This window comes from Pleurodeles waltl, chromosome 9 (genome assembly GCF_031143425.1).
Source record: "Pleurodeles waltl isolate 20211129_DDA chromosome 9, aPleWal1.hap1.20221129, whole genome shotgun sequence".
Lineage (NCBI taxonomy): Eukaryota > Metazoa > Chordata > Amphibia > Caudata > Salamandridae > Pleurodeles > Pleurodeles waltl.
Window position 1 is genome coordinate 340,944,613 of NC_090448.1, and position 17,428 is coordinate 340,962,040.

Here is a 17,428-nt window from a genome sequence, read left to right on the forward strand (position 1 = left end):
ATGTCCAAACTAGACTTTTCTGTTAAATAAAATAAATTACTTTAGTCATGCAGCTAAACAAAGTCCTATAAACTCCAAAGGTGGCTTCCGTTACAATACTTATAAGAGCCCTAGCGAACCTGCGATACGCTCTATGGTGCCTGCTTTCCTCCTTTATCTCCTTCGCCCTACTGGTGGCTTCTGGGGTCTGCAGACAACAGAGGTGCACCTCTTGGTACCACTGGAGTTAAACAGCAGATGTAGATATCTCGTCAGATGTCATGACCACCATAATCTATGGCAGTTGCTGCCCGGGAACTGATGCAGATAGGCAATGGTCTTCAGCAATTGATTTGATTTGATTTGAATGTATAAAGTGGGACAATTACCCAAAAGGCATCAAGGTGCTGTAGTCACAGGCATCCAGAGACAAAATAGTGTAGTAAACCATACCTTTATCATCAAAAGAGCTGCTATAAGGTGTAAACATAGGTCTTAAGTGCCTTTCTAAAAGGTGGATGCTCAGCGATCACAGTCAAAGACTGGGAGAGCACATTCCAGAGTTTTGTGACAGTGACAGAAAAGACTCTGGGGGTTATTCTAACTTTGGAGGAGTGTTAATCCGTCCCAAAAGTGACGGTAAAGTGACGGATATACCACCAGCCGTATTACGAGTTCCATAGGATATAATGGACTCGTAATACGGCTGGTGGTAAATCCGTCACTTTTCCGTCACTTTTGGGACGGATTAACACCTCCTCCAAAGTTAGAATAACCCCCTCTGTCTCCCCATCTCTTCTTCCGGACTCTAGGCATGGTGACCAAATTACGATAGCCCAAGTGAAGATATCTACCAGGAATATATCTTTAATCTCAGCAGGACTGCAATGGTATAGCACCTTATGCACAATACAAATAGCCTTGAACATAATGCGTTTTCTGACGGGAAGCCAGGGCAACTCACCTAGCCCTGCCGGGGCTGACTGGCGCCTGGGAATAAGCAGCACTGCTCTAGCAAGCGCGTTCTGTACCACCTGCAGTTTTGCCAGGGCGTCAGTGTTGGACTCCAGGTAGAGGGAGTTACAATAATCTAATCTAAACATGACTAAAGTCATCACAACCTGTTGCCGCGCTGGTACAGAAAAGAATGGAAAGATTTTCTTTAGCTTGCTTATAAGCCAAAATCAAGTTGCTACGTGTTATTGGCCGAACCATTCAGAGATAGCTCAGTGTCTAGAGTAAACCCAACGTTTTTGGCCTTCACAGCAGGAACTGGAAGAGTACCTAAGGTATCTGGCCACTAACTACCATTCCAGATCGACGTTAACATACCAAAGAGCAACACCTCGGTTTTATCACTGTTCAGCTTGATGAAATTACATTCCATCCAGTCGGCCACTGGTGAGATGCATTGGGAAAGTTGTACACAGTGTCAGCTGAGTTCCTAGGAATCAACATGATAATCTGGGTGTCATAAGCATACAAAATCAGATTCAGTCCAAAAGCCTGAAGGATGACTGTGAGAGGAGACCCATACAAATTAAAGTGCTGGGCTAAGGAAGATACCCTGCGGCACTCCACAAGGTGTGAAGAAAACATCTAACTGGAACTGGTTTAACAGCACTCCCTCGGAGCGGTCATAAGGAAGGAAGACAACAAGGCCAATGCCTGTTCTGCAATCTCCAAATTTTGGAGGTGTTTAATCAGTGGCGAGGGGCAGATGTATCAAAGGCCACGCCTTGCCCCTCATCCACTAGCCGCATGATACGATTTGTCCAAATACCCCTGCTCTCCGTAAACTCCATCAAATGTCCCTTCAGATGTTTCCCAAGGAACTTGGCCGTTAACGAAAAGAGCGAGATCGGGCAGTAGTTTTTGCAATCTTTGTTATCTGGTTAGGCTTTTAAAGAGAGGCTTGATCACAGCTTCCTTAATGACTTTGTTCATCAAAGTTTTAAGAGGGGGAAGCGGCCTTAACCACGACTCCGTAACAACGAAGTCGTGGACAACAAAAGCGGAACAACACTTTCATTAACCACAACTTCGTTGTTTGGTGCCTTAACCACGCATGTGCTGAACCACGCAGATGCGTGGTTAAGGCACAGAAGAAGGGAGTCGGCTGAGGAGGACGACGTGATCAGACAGGTAAGTGGGGCTGTTATAGGGGTGGGGGGGTCGGGGTATTTTTCGTTTTAGGGGCGGGGTGGGGGGTTGGGATATTTTTAGTTTTAGGGGTGGCGGTCCAGGTATTTTTAGTTTTGGGGTGGGGGTCGGGTGGTTTGGGTTTAGGGGCAGGGGAGGGAGGAGAGGAGTATTTTTAGTTTTCGGGGCGGGGTGGGGTGTCAAGGTATTTTTAGTTTTAGGGGTGGGAGTTTGGGCGGTTTAGGTTTTGGGAGAGGGGTATTTTTAGTTTTAGGGGCAGGGGTGAGGGTGGTTTAGGTTTAGGGGCAGGGATTGGGGGTCAGTGCATTTTTAGTTTTAGGGGCGGGATGGGGGGTCGGGGTATTTTTAGTATTTGGGGGTGGGGGTCGGGGTGGTTTAGGTTTTAGGGGCGGGGTGAGGGGTTGCGGTATTTTAGGGGTGGGTGGTTTTAGGTTTTAGGGGCGGGTTGGAGGGTCGGATAATTTTAGTGGCAGGGTGGGGGGTCTTGGGGTGGTTCTAGGTTTTAGGGGCAGGGTGGGAGGGTCGGGGTAGTTTTAGGGGTGGGGCGTTGGGGTAGTTTTAGGTTTAAGGGGTAGGGGGTCGGGGTAATTTTAGGGGTGGGGGTTGTGGTAGTTTAGGTTTTAGGGATGGGGTGGGGGGTTGTGGTTGTTTTAGGGGTGGGGTGGGGGTTGGGGTGGTTTTAGATTTTGGGGCGGGGTGGGGGTAGCAGTAATTTTAGGGGTGAGGTGGGGGTTGGGGTAGTTTTAGGGGCAGGGTTAGGGGGTTGGCGTGGTTTTAGGGGTGGTGGTGGGGGGTACCAGTCATTTTTAGGGGTGGGGTGGGGTTGGGGTGGTTTAGATTTTAGGGGTGGGTGTTGGGGTGGTTTTAGGGGCAAGGTGTGGAGGTCGGGTAGTTTTGGGGCGGGGTGTTGGGGTGGTTTTAGGTTTAAGGGGTGGGGTAATTTTAGGGGTGGGGGTTGGGGTAGCTTAGCTTTTAGGGACGGGTGGGGGGTTGGGGTTGTTTTAGGGGCGGGGTGGGGGGATGGGGTGGTTTTAGGGGCGGGGTGGGGGTTGCAGTAATTTTAGGGCCAGGTGGGGGGGTTGGGGTAGATTTAGGGGCATGGGTGGGGGGTTGGCATGGTTTTAGGGGTGGTGGGGGGCCAGGAGAGACGCATGCGGTAACCATGCATGCTGTTCACTAATGCCTTTACAAGGAATGCCTTTACACCAAAAAATCGTTGTTAAGGCATTTCTGGTAAAGGCATTAGTGGTAAAAACGCAGTTGTTATTCTGACCTCGTTGTTCAGGCATGCGTTGTTCCGACATACATTTGTAAGAGGACGTGCCATGGTGCCAGCTAGCATATGCAAGATAGTCGGACCACATGATTTCAAGGTTGAGCCTGACTTAGAGTTAAGAATATATTGTTCCATTTTTATGGGGGTAATAGGTGGAAACTCCATGAGTAGCTTAGACTCGGTTTCCAGGCCTCTGTGGCTCCAAAGATTCCCATTGCTACCCTCTTTTCAGCATCTGAAGGATATTATTAGTTTTGCACTTTGCATACTCAAATCCCTCATAGATATCAATAATTTTGCTTTGGAAATGGTGGCAAGTTGATCACATAAGACTTGCAAGCCCTCTAATTCTCCAGCTGACGGAGGAGTGGAGAGCTACTGAACCACCTTAAGTAGTTTTCTAGAGGAATCTCAGCACAGGACCACTGCATGTGGTTTTCAGCCAACAGGAACTACAGCAGGAATCTGGGAAACATATTACATGTCGGGTCAGTACTGGCTTCCCTCTCTGTGAGTATTCAGCTACTTCTGGGTGTTTCACACGCTGGGACCTCTCCACATAGACAGTCTCTCTGCCTACAGGGTCGGGCACTCTCCTCTCTTTCATCAGGTAGGAAGACTGCTTGGCACTTAGGGAAACCTTGTGCCTTTCCAGCACATTGGTTACATTAGGTAACGTTCCCTCACTTCTGGAAGACTGGCTGTTATGCAGACACAACACTGATCACACAGTTCTTTGAGTATTCTGTGGAGCCTTCTCCTTGGACAAGAAGAACTTGGGACTGAAACAAAGTGAGGTGGTATGTATACCGCTTTTATACACATTTCCTGTAAATGGGATAGGGGTCCACATTCTACAGTCTCAGAACCTTTTTGGGTTGGTTCTCTTTCAAAGTGATCCCTTCAAATGTAATTTTTTGGCTGCAGCTCAGACACACATTTTGAGCAGGGTGAAGACTCGCACAACAGATAGCAATGATGCTAGCTCCAAGCAGGAGTATCCAAAACAAGGGCACACTGGAATGCAACATTTCTGCACCTGGCTCTCATCAGCCTTTCTTAAGCAGTAATCAGGAACAGACAAAACAGCCAGCCCTGCCTAGAAATGCCCTCACCTTAAACAAGAAAGACTGCCATCCTACCACTCACCACTACCATCTACCAAATGGCAGAACTCAGGAAGAACTAATCAGCAGCTCTTTGCTAACAAAGGCCTAATGGAATTTATTAAGCAAGCCCTGTCTCGTCCTCCATCACTTCAGTGTCAGTGGGAGTTTGGGAGATGTTTGTCCTGGCTGTATTTTGGGGCCGAGCTTGAGCAAGACATTTGGTTCTAGCATAGCTTTCGCACTTCAACCTACAGGCATTGGCTGGCTCCTGTTCCTTGAGCCAAACAGTTGCCAGATGATGGATATAGAAATATTTTTGCCACTAGTCCCGCATTGGTGGCTTTACCCCAAGGATTGTGATCCATGCATTAAATGAAGTTATTGCCTGAAACCTCTCCCCTGTACCATTAAACATGAACTGCCTTTGTAGACCCTGAATTGCTTACCGCCACCATTCCTTTTGAAGTTTCCCTGTTTTAAACAGTCTGTTGGGGTAGCAGCAGCAGCAATGAGCACTGGATCAGCATAAAAGGACAACATTGTGCGTGACAAGGTATGACTGCAGGACTGACAGGGTAAAAAGGTTCTAGGAACTACATGTATGATAGACAAAGTGAGTGATGCAGAACTTTTAGGATATGGTTGAAGCATCACTGACAGCATTGCGAGTGAAAAAGGAGGAGTAAAACAGGATAAAGACAAGGGCACTGAATTGTTATGAAACCTGAGTGAGCAGTAACACTCACACATTCAATGTTTTACTTACCGGCCCATATGCTCAACTCATTTGATGCATATGTCTGTCAGTAACCTACATACCATTGACGGCTCAACTTTTTGAAGGATGCAAGCTTGCACTACTGTTAGCATGCTATAGTTGTTCCTTGAAGTAGGCAAGCTTAACCTGCTGCTATCACCCAATTTGTATCCTTTCAGTGAGGGATGGAAGCGTTTGTCGCTGCGGCCCGAGCTGTATTTGTCTGTTATGCGAGAGCTTGCACTGCTACTTCCTTATATGTAACTGTTGAGAGAAGGAAGGAAGCTTGCATTGCTGTTGTTATACTGTACCTGTTCTATGACAAAGTGGGGCAAAGTGCTGCTGAATCTGCACCTGCTCTTTGAGTGAACAAAACATTTTACAACTCTTCCAGAAACTATGTAGCAGTTTTGCATTGAAGGAAGCTTGCACTGAACTGAGGCTGCTTGTGTTGTGCCCGTTCCATCTGTAAGACTAAATATTGCACTTCTGCATTGATACCTGTCTTGTATCTATTTTGTTGTGTTAAGAAAGCCTGCACTGCTGCTGCCTATTGCTCCTCCTTTGCTATGTGTTTGTGAACCTTAGACAAGATCTATTTGCTGTGTAAAAACCAAATAATGGGCATTGCCAATGATTGTATTTTTTTATGTATGGTGCGAATGTAAGAGTGGACAACCACAGACTTTTTGGCTCATAGAGATAACTGTAGAGAGCAGGAACTAGAAGTCCCAACATGCAAGGTAATATCAAGTACAAATACAGAAGTACCCCCTCCACTTTGACACCTACTCCCAGCCAGGACATGACTGACAAAGACTTTGCAGGTGGCCTTTTACAAAGTAGCTCACTGACTCTCTGATTTTCAGTAGAACTGTTTTCAGCAGGGTGCTCGGCTTTGTTCTCAAGGGGCATAATAAATGCTCCTAATTTCAGTCCAACAGTGAAGATGTCTGGCCTAAGGGGTTGTAGAAGATAGCCACCCAGCAACTAACGTGGAGTGCTTCTGACAAAACAAGTGCCACTGTGCTTGTGTCACTTTTTAAGGACAACCAGTCTTTGCCATATTTTCACGCAACACATCAACTTCATGCACTGTACGTTAAAGAGGTGCAACCTGGGAAGCAGGTGCGGCACCATGAGGGCTACCAGAGTGGTCCAAAAAATGGAAGGGTGCATCGCTGAGAGGTAATTTGAGAGAAAACAAATATGCTTGTGAGAAATATTAATTGGCTCCTACTTGAGGTTAGTGTCACTTCCAGGAGAGGGAAGACTCGGTGGTGGTGGTGAGCTGCACCCTCCAGTGTAAACGATTGGACCCTTGCACTTACTTATATTTATTTTCTAAGTAAGCACTGGGTACACCAAACAGGAACCCTCCACATTCTACATTGCAATCCAAACCCAATGAAAAAAATCAGCAAGTCCGCCCTCTGACTGTGTTATGATATTTCAAAAATAAAAATGATAATGTTAAGGTGACTGCTAATAATACCACTTCCAACAAAAACAAGACCAGGACAAAAAAATTGCGTAGGTCTGTATCCTGTGGCTCACTATGTCGGAAGGACTTAAATTGCACCACACTGTTAAGGTAAAATAAGTCTAAAGTGTTTCAGGAGTTGCTTATCACCCCATTCAGAGGGGATGTGTTCTAGCATCTCGGGCTGGTCTGTCTCTTGTGGGGAGGCGCCGAGACTGATTTCCACAAGGTTGGTCTAAATCGGTGGTAGCACAATCAAATTAGCACACGGTTGGTCCCTGTTTGTAATGGCACAGTCAGCAATAAAACAATGGAATGGATTGTGCTCACAGTAATTACCAGTGGTTACAGTGAATTTGAACATTCCATCTACCACTTTGTTTTTTTTATGAGTCACCCTAGATGGAAGGAGTAGACTTGGAGCTGTGCCACGGGGACACAAGCTGCATCGCTCTAATGAGTCCCAATAAGGCCAAAGTACACCTAGCAGTGCTTGGGTTCCCAGTCAGAGGGGTTATGACTTAGTAGAGTGTGACAAGCTGTGTCTTTTAGAGCACTTCTAAGATTTATTTGCTTCTGGTTGTTTCGGTCTGTAAAGGCAAAGCAAGAAAAAGCGATGTAATGCGGCCAGGATAAATTACAGTAGTTAAGATTAATTTACGCATGCCACCTATCACTTTTAGGTTTTCTCAATAAAAACACCAACAACAGCAAACTACTAGCAGACTGGCCCCCCGGAATAAAAGATAAATAACAGCCAAACGGGGGTCAAGATAGAGGCCAGCATAGCTCACATAAAGAGAAATTCTCCAGCAGCCTGGCTTTTAAGGATAAAAAGCAAAAAAGAGACATATGTGAAAACACCCACCTAGGTATAAAGTAGCACACACCAGCAAGAATAATAATCACACTGAAAACCAAGCATCAAAGCTAAACACAAACTGTCTGAACAGCAACATTAACACCCCCGAAAATCCTGCTAACCAGCATGATCCCACATGGACCAAACTCCCAAAACATATTTTGTGCTCTAATCAATTTTGGTAAGTCACCAGCCTTTTGGCTTTGTCAATGCTTGTTTAGTTGTATTGTGGTTTTGCTAAACGTTACTGAGGGAGCTGACAGGCCCTCATCTATCTAAAAAATGGCCAAAAGCTAAAATATATTTATGGTTTCAACTAACCCTGGTTTCCGAAGCAGCAATGTGCCTGCCGTAAAGCACTTCGACGCCTTGTCAGGAATAGTACAGCACATGCTTCGATAGCAGCCCCTGGCCTTTATGGTAATTACTCTGTGGATCTGCCCCTTGTGAAAGGGCAGAATGCCGTCACTCACCGTGAAGTTAGCCAGTGGTTGAGGTGGACGGACCTACTGCCCCTTGCTGTATGCTGTAGTGGGTGAAAGACACATGTGAATGTCACGATAACAGACAAATGGATGGAGAGGACTGTCTGAAAACCCTTGTAAGTAAGTATATTATGCATATAACATTAGTAAAATACAATGTATTGGCTAACTGAAAACCTAAAAAACGAGATGTCAAATAAAAAAATATAAAGGTTCCAGACTGAAGTTACTCTACAGAATAACAGAAAACACATATTTAACTCTCAAATCCCAGACATGTACCATCCATCATACCTTCAGAACACCTGCTGCTATCAACTCCCACCTAACTGTAACACCGAACCGCAACAAATGCAAACATAAAGCAACATCTCATCCCAGCTTCATTTTCACATGACAAATAAGACACCCAACATTAAAGTCTACTGCAACCCCTATGAATTACATACGAATGTCTTCAGCATCCTAGAAACCCAACCCAGGAGAGAAAGTAGCTGGTAAGATAGCTCAGTGTGTTAAGCACACTTGCTGCTTGGCTGTGTGTGTGATTTAAGGACTGGAGCTAGGTTCAAATCCAAGCGAAGTTAACTCAGCCTGTTATCGTTACCAGAAGATGAGTTTTGATTGTGCAATAATAACTCTATTTAAAAATATTTCAAGTAAAGCGCTTTGGGTATAATCACTTCGTAAATAGAACTAAAAAGGTACATACCGTCAGCCCATGCCACTTAAAACACACACTCCCTCCAGTTAACCACTTAGTAACACTACTTTGCCCAACAAGCTCAGCGGGATAAGTGCCAGCAGCTGAATTCGATAAAGAGTTCTTTCAGTAGGGTAACCATAACACTTATTGTTAAAGTGCCAAAATGCAATTAAGTGGTTCATATTAAAATTAATAACCCCCACGGAACACTGTGAATCCCAAAGTCGCAGCCATTCACCAACCCCTCGAACCCCGCATCACAAATTAGAAGGTCTCTCAAATGGCGCACGAATGAAGAATCGAAAATCCAGTCAAAACATCACGAGAGCGCGCCAAGCAAAATAAATACCTGCGAACGGCAGCCCAAAACAAACACCTGTTCACCCCGACCCAAAATAAACACCTGTGCACGCTGTAAGTAGTCTGAACAGAGGTCGCACACACACCAGCTCCATCAAAACTGCGCATATGGGCTGCAAAGCAGCCAAGAATCCCAGCTGTAGACACCATATCATGACTTTCATTGCAGGGAACCTCCTGCTATCCCAGCGGTCATATACCGAGACACCCAAGGACTGCTAACAGATTGTTGTCCCATACCTTAAATTAAGCACCCAGAGAAATACTTCTGACACTTCATCATCCATTACAGCTACGCTGCCCTTCCATGATAGACGTTATGCGCAGTTCAGTGGAACTGTGCGGCAAGGGTGGATCAAATTAGGCAACAAGAAAATGCAAATTGCATGGCATAATTATGTGGAAAATTTTGTGATATTAGATCATTATTTTGTCATTTTTTACATGTTAACACTTTCTGGAGAGAGGTTTACTTCACTGGTAACAGCTTTAACATTTAAATACTGCCATAAGCAACGAAAAGGTGACCTTTGGTAAGCGCCTTCCGCTGCGTATAAACACATGTTGCCGCATTTTTAATGACTTTTGTTCCGTTTGAGCTAGAAACTATTTTTTGTTACAGCCTGTAAACTATGCAGGAGATGATGGATTATGTGGCAAATGCGGCAAATTCACATTTATGCAAAAAACGACCCAGACACAGTACCTCTTAATTCCAGTGGCCATGGTTATTCTCTCTTATACTGATGTGTTGCAACTCAGGACATCTGCGCTGTAAAGAGGGCACAAGTCCCAGGCACACGCAGGTACACAGCGTCCACCCTCTCATTTCAGGGAGGACGGTGTCCACCCTGCAAGTGGGCCCCACTGAAATATGCAGAACATGTGCTGGTGGAATTTTCAGACAACAGGACACAATCAGCAGTGCCTGCAACTTGTCTGGAGCAGCAAGGTGCAGGCAGCAAGGGGGATTACATGTTTCAGACTCCTGCTGGGCCCATAACAAAGGACAAATTTAGGGGCCATCAGACCTCCTTTTGTTCCACTGTCCTGACTGAGATCTATCTGATCCTCACACCTAGATGCAAATGCAAGGGAGGGAAAACAAAGACACACAGCTTGTTGCTATCACTTCACAAATATTTAAGAGAGGCACATTTTTTACAGTGTTCAGCCCCTATATATAAGACATATACATGCACTGTAAGAATGTCAGAGTTGTTGGTCTGTCTCATCATTTAGGCAAATAACAATTTAAATACCACTATTTTGTTTTATTTCTTTTATAGCACTGCTCATCCCTATGCAGGGTGTCAGAGCACTTTACATCAGATGTACACATTATATATTGTCAATAAATTCTATAAATGTGTAAATCAATGTACAAAATGTGTTCAATAAGACAGTGAGGGTTACAAGGTGTAGCAGTCACATTTCCTTCATAGCTTGCTGTACTATATTGAACAAATTACAGTTCACGAACTGCAAGTAACAATAACATTTGTGTTAAAAACAGTAACTCACATAGCTACATAAAATACAAATCTATCACCTGCAGATGCTTTGCAGGAGACACATTAGCCCTCTACACCACTTTGATTCAAAACTGGTACTAAAGAAAATACAGGTCTCTTTAGCAAATGCGTTATCCTAAAAGGTGTTCCTACCATTATTATTGGTCCCTGGGATTTACTGGGCACACAAAAATCTCTGCAGCAGGTGCTGTAACCCCATAATATATTTTAAAATGCAGACTTTGCAACCAATTAAGCACAATAAAATTACTGCTACGTTTCTCCTTGTTGCGAACATCTTTGTGGCAGAGTTAAAAAACAAAAAATGTATAAATTGCGGACCACATATTGTGTGGGGTTGCCTCATGATTTTGACACAAACCAGACACAAAATCGAATTTGTTAAATCTCAGAATGCGTTCAAATGTACTCATGATAGATCTGCGAAACATGTGAAGAATTGAGATCTGATGTCACTTCGTGTGAAGTCATGGGTTGTGGTATCACCTTATTTGACGGCATGATGTCACACTGTGATGTCACACACCACGATGTCACGCGCATACTTCCTAACTTGTTTAGTCCCCCCACATCTTTTCTTGGACTTCTGCCCTGACCGTTGCACTCTGAAGTAGTTTGCAGCCATGTATTACGTGTGTTTGTAAAGCACATGTTCACCCCCAAGGGCATTTCGGCTTGAACACAGATGAAAATTGTTACCCAAACTCAATAGCACTGATTTTGCAGCCTGAATGAGCACACGGGAGTCGAACCTGCGAATATGATGCCAAGCCCTGATTTGTGCTGTGGATGGATTAGTCCACTGAATCACAACAACCAGCTCCAAAATAGCTCCCCTGCACTTGAATACTGCATTCTGCCCCGCAACGTAGCTGCACACACATTAACTACCTGCTATGTACCAGAATACAGCAGTGCTGCACCCAATAATAATGCCCTGTACGCCACTACAGCTGTCCTTCACATTAATTAAGCAAACACCCCTATACCGCTGTTCTTCAGCCCAACATAGCTGCACACACACTAAACTACCTGCTATGTACCAGAGTACAGAATTGTTGGTCCCAAACATAATGCCCTGCACACCAGAACAGCTGCTCTTTACCCCTGTTCAGCAGACAAACACCCCAGCACAGCTCAACATAGCCCAACATAGATGGTCCACCACATTGCTAGACAGCTGTCCTCACACTAACACAACTCTGTCCCCAACACAGCTCAGTAGTTCTGCACCCCACTAGAGCTGCCCAAACATAGAAGTTATCTAATCCATCAGTAGTGACTTACATTTACATTACATACTCCTTCATTACAAATTCACCCAAAATGTTAATATTCATCTACTTCACAACAGACATCCTTCTCCACTCCTAACCCACTAAGTGCTGCTGTCCAACGCCAAAGCACACCACAGATTCCTGCACCGAAACTCAACTCCAGGTCTGATACAACACAGCAAAAGAAATTACATACTGATGCACCCGAAGAACAAACCCGCTGATCCAATAATCAAAGCCCTAAAACAACAACCCTACACCAAGCACAGCAGATACACAGACTCCTTCTATCAACTCCTATGCTGCTGTTCACTACTGCTGCCCACCATCTCAACCGAAGATATAATGAGGCACCCTGTATCCAATCACAATACTGCTTTCTGGTCCAGACATTCCCATGCACCCTGAGCCCAACCATTTCACAGTTTTTCAGCACCGAAACAGACATCCTTCAGTATGTGCACCAAGTTGTTAAACACAACATACGTCATAAATCTACTTCAAATAGGGCCACCTAACCCCTCTTCACAGAAGTAATAAATCCTGTACTCCAAATCGCCCAACACAGCGACAGCGCATAGAGTAACTTCCTGGCTCCGTCACCAGTCTCCTATCTATGCCCAGGTGCGTATCGTACTCCTGATTCGCGAATGCAGACCCACTGCAGTAGTCCAACAGAGGACACATTCCTGTACCCAAACAAAGCCTTGATTCTGCCATCCAAGTCTAAAGGAATGCCCCCTACCGCCAGAATAAGACCCCACTTCTCCTGTCCCACACCGCCCACCACTGCACTGTACTCAATAACTGCACAGAGGCGCGTAAAATATTCCGCGATGCTGTTTGTACTATTCAACACCACATCTGGGACACACCCCTACAAGTCTAATGTGAGAGGATACTAACATACTACTACTATGCCCCTTGTCTTACTCCAGCACCTGAAATAAAACATGCCCCTGCACCCAGCATCCACCCCCTAATGCTGCCAACACAGGCACATAAAGTCCCCCTAGAGCTCCGAATACACCCAAATGCGCTGAGGTACATCTCTTGGGAAACATGTTGTTAATACTCCAGAAAGCCGCACCGTATCCCTGGCTGCACCCTCCCTCAGCTGCCCCTGCAGCCCCACGCCACCCCCGGCTCTCGGTTCCCTACCGGGGTCCGGTCCCAGTGCGGCGGCGCGGCCAGGGCTGAGAGTGCCATCAGCAGGAGCCTTGCGACGGGAGGGACGGGGGCCATGGCGGGGCTGCGGCGGCTTCGGCTACTCTCCGCTCCGCTCTCACGGTCGCTGGGACAGGCTAAGGTCCGGAGCTCACGGCTTCACATTGGGCTTTATAGGGACGCATGAAAGGGTAGAAGGGACACACCCACCAACAAGCCACCCACCGCTCGCTCCAAAAAAGACAAAATCCCCATCGCCTCCCCCTCTCTCTAAGGGAGTAAGATGACATCCAGCACCTCCCATGTAGTCCGTGAGACTCTCCACGTACAGGGGGCAAAACAAGCACCCACGGAGAGACAAATCAGCAACACAACAAAGCAGGAAGCCCACTAGGGACCCACAGAAGTACAACAGCATCCATTGAGCATACAGATTACAGGACCCGTAAAAAAAATCTCTATTCAGAGCACTCCAACAACCCGCTTAGTGAAAGATAGCCCAAAATCACCCATTTGGAGAGGGCTGACCACCCCTTGGACAGAAGCAGAACAACCCACATGCATAAGAGAAAGTCCATTTAAGGTGCTGATTAACAAGGTACACACATCGATGCCCACCTTGGCGTCCAAAACCCTCCACACACGGTCTGATTCCGACCACCTCTAGAGCAAAATGTATGAAGGCCAAAGAGGAATGTAAAGAACTCACTATGTGCAATATAAGGAGTTATATCCCCAGTGCATACTGCTATCCAACCATTCACAGGGCAAGATTGCTAACAAACTTAAAGAGCAGGGTGCCTACAACACCTCCTATCCAGACAGCAAGCCACCCAAAATCATAGAAGACCTTGCGCCACCAGCCAAACAATACCCTCAGCAAGCCCAAACTATCTTAATACACAATACCTCCCAGCGAAGCACTGGTTCGGGGATCCAAGTACATCATGATGTTACTGGGACTCAACTGTGCCAACTAAGGTTGTCTAACACTTTTGTCCCAGGATCCCTATACTATAGTTATCCTTAACTGAAATCTAAGCACAGCCCTTCAGCACTTGACTCTCAAGTTCGTAACGGCAGAGGAGTTAAAGACTCCCTAAGTGAGGTGATGTGGACTAGATACTTAGAAGCATATATATGAAAGACTCGCGCCATTGTTGCGTCACTTTTAGTGATGGCAGCGACGGCGGAAACCCTCTCAACCATGTCTATGAGGCCACGCAAAGCCACTTTCCATGCCTTTGAATGGCTTCATAAGTATGGAGTAAGGCAAGGCAGCACAAGTCGCTGTGTTGCTTTACTCTGCCCCAGGGAGGCGTACTATGAGCGCGGCAGTGGGTTTCCCCACACAACTCCCATGAGCTTTGAAGCATTCCCAGATTTACAAGGACTTGTAAACCTGGGAATATGTCAAAAACTAACACCTCCCCAGGGCAGGTGTGAGAAGGAAAAATATTTTTATTTCACCTCTGTTTTGACTCTTCCCATATGTCCGCGTTCTGTAGCACACGCAGAAAATGGAAAACACCTCCATGGATTGTTTCTTTGCAGGAATGTGCCCCTTCCTGCCCAAAAATAATCCTGCTGACAACACAGACACCCTTGCACTATGGTGCACCGTGATGCAAGGGTGCCTGTATTGGCACTAGGCTGCTGAAACAGCATAAGCACAGGGGGAAAGGACAGAAATGCACCACATTGCGTAAATGTGGTGTATTCCTGCCCGTTCACTTGGACGTAGGGCAGCACAGCAAGGGGACTTGGTGCGCTGCGGTGACAAGGTGGGCAAAAAAACGATGAATTGGAATGGAGCCCGAGCGATAGAGAATGGAGCCAGTGGCTGAGATTAATGAAAACATTCCACCCACCACCTTGTTGTTTTTGGATACAGCTTAAAGCTACACTTAAACTTAGAAACATTTGCAGAACTGGGCCCGACAAGATGGTGGCCTTATAGAACTGTGCTCCTATTACTTGCAAGGAACTGATATCCTTCACAAATAACTTAATTTCTTACAAAAGCCCACGGTTACTTTGGGGATTCAGATTGGTTCTTCTCTATTTAGCGGTTCTGTGATTCTCTTCCTCTAGACTATCAATCTACAGTGTCTCTGCAGACACTAGTGCCTGGCACCAGATCTCATGTTGGGGCCAACCACAGCAACTTGTGTGACTGGTTAGCACTGCAGAGTGATGTTGGTCAGATTCTAGACTGGGAAGCCGATGCACTTGAAAGGAAGTCCTTCTTATTTATACCTCTTGACTGAGACTCCGTTGTCGAGGTCACAAGGGGTATGTCTTAAGAAGTTCTTGACATTCTTCCAGTGACTTCACAGTGCGATGTCCTTGAGAGTGAGGCATTGTAGCAGAGTTTGAGTTGAACCCAAACAATTTCTTGGGTCTTCAGTAAAGTATTAGGTTCAAGGTGGAGAGACCAAGGTCACTGAGGCAGGGATATACACCCTTTCATTGTGCTGTATTAGTAATGTGTGTGTTGCCATTCTGCACATTTGAAGAATATATACCAGGTCTGAGCTACCAGCAGGCTGATCCCACTCTCACAGAACATGAGAAGCAGAGGATGAATATGAGTCACTGAAATCCCGATCCCCTGATTCAAGTGTAGGAATTATGCGAGTGACCAGATCGGGGTCATAAATGTTGGGGCTACTATCCTCGGTTGGTTAACGTGCAAGGCACAGATGGATTCTGCTTCACTGCTCAAGGGGTAGTATGTGCTCCTGATATAGTCCCACAGGCATGTCAGTGAGTCATCAGAGGGCTCAGGACGCAGGGATGGAACTGAAGTTCACATATACCTGTGCTGTTTCACTACTGAGTGCTACCACTCGAGAATAGGGGTAGAATAATTCAGGATTCAGGTTTGGCAGGAAGCCAGAAGATGGCATCTCTATTTGTTGATGGAAGGATAATCCATCATTATAACGCAAGAAAACCCCAAAAATGTGAGTGCTCACACCCACATACATTTTCTTATCCCCCAAAATAAACTGGATCCTTTCTGGAGAAATGAGAATAATCCAGTGCTTCCCAGCTCTACTCTAAATTATGCTCATGAGCGTTAGGGATACTTGGAAACTGTTAAACCTGCGAGACAATCTCCTACTTTTGCAGGTAAAAATAAGGGATGACCCATCACAAACCTACAAAGGCACAAGAACTGGCATTTATATGAAAAGAGTAGTATTTTCTTACATGCCATTCTCCTGCTAATTAGCTGAGTAAGTATTATCACCATAATAAGGAATATCTCTGTGATGTAAAGTGATGTAAGAAATAATGCAAGATACAACCCAAACATTGTTCATCACACAACCCTAACCTAAAAAATCTAAAACACCTAGTTCCTTGTGGCTTCCTATCAATAGTGTCAGTATTGTTTGCCAAGTCATGTAAAAACCGCTGTACACCTGTAAGTTAGAAGGACTTCAAATTAGTTCTCCATTTGACATCATTCACCCCAACTGCTCGTTCTCTCTACCCTCAGTCATCAGGGGTTTTATAGCTTTCCTTCTTAAAAAATCAGTGGGGATATTGGAGATAATGTGCTTGGATCTCATGTTGCCAAACCAAAGCTTCCATTAGAAATAATATTAAAAAGCACAGAAGCAACAACCCTCATTACCTTTGATTCCTCCAGCAGGGTGCTTCGCACGGTCAAGCCAGGGGAGCCAATTCAGCCAATGCAAACATTCAACAGAGAATAGAAAAATCCACTTCAAGGTTAACCAATGTAAGAATATGTCAATTTTGCAGAAATAATATTTTTTCTTCCTACAATGAAGCAGGAAAACATACTTATTGAAGCATAAAAACCATGGCTAACATGTTTATGCTAAATTAATCATCCAGTTTCATCACATACACAAACATGGACTATGCTAACAATCATTATGGCCTATAGTGCATAAAAACATTATCAAACACAAAAGTGTGTATGTACACCACAGTTACCTTAATATATGTGTGTGTACCACAAGGTCTTAAGTGAGTGAGGTGTAGCAATGACTAAGTAAAATGGAACAGTTTCTTACCTGTAACTCCAGTTCTCTCGTAGGGAAATTTCCATGATAAGTCATAAGCACTGAATAGTCCCACTCACATGCGGGGACAATAGAACAATTTTTCACAATATATCTTCTTAGGTTCAAATGTTCTCCTTTCTTCGGGAAGGCCTGCAGAGTCACTTGAGAGATACAATTATAATGCAGCCTATAGGCACAGGCTACAATGGCCCAATTACTC

At 45.2% G+C, this 17,428-nt stretch overlaps 1 protein-coding gene across 1 annotated transcript in view; it reads right to left on the bottom strand.

The window, feature by feature from the left end:
- Positions 1-13,337, bottom strand: part of LOC138259279 (SPARC-related modular calcium-binding protein 1-like) — a 425,517-nt gene extending 412,180 nt beyond the window's left edge. Inside the window, exon 1 of the mRNA XM_069206897.1 lies at positions 13,154-13,337. Within this exon, the coding sequence (XP_069062998.1) occupies positions 13,154-13,237 (84 nt within the window). The 5' untranslated portion in view covers positions 13,238-13,337. The remainder of the gene's footprint in view (positions 1-13,153) is intronic.
- Positions 13,338-17,428: the final 4,091 nt, after the last annotated feature.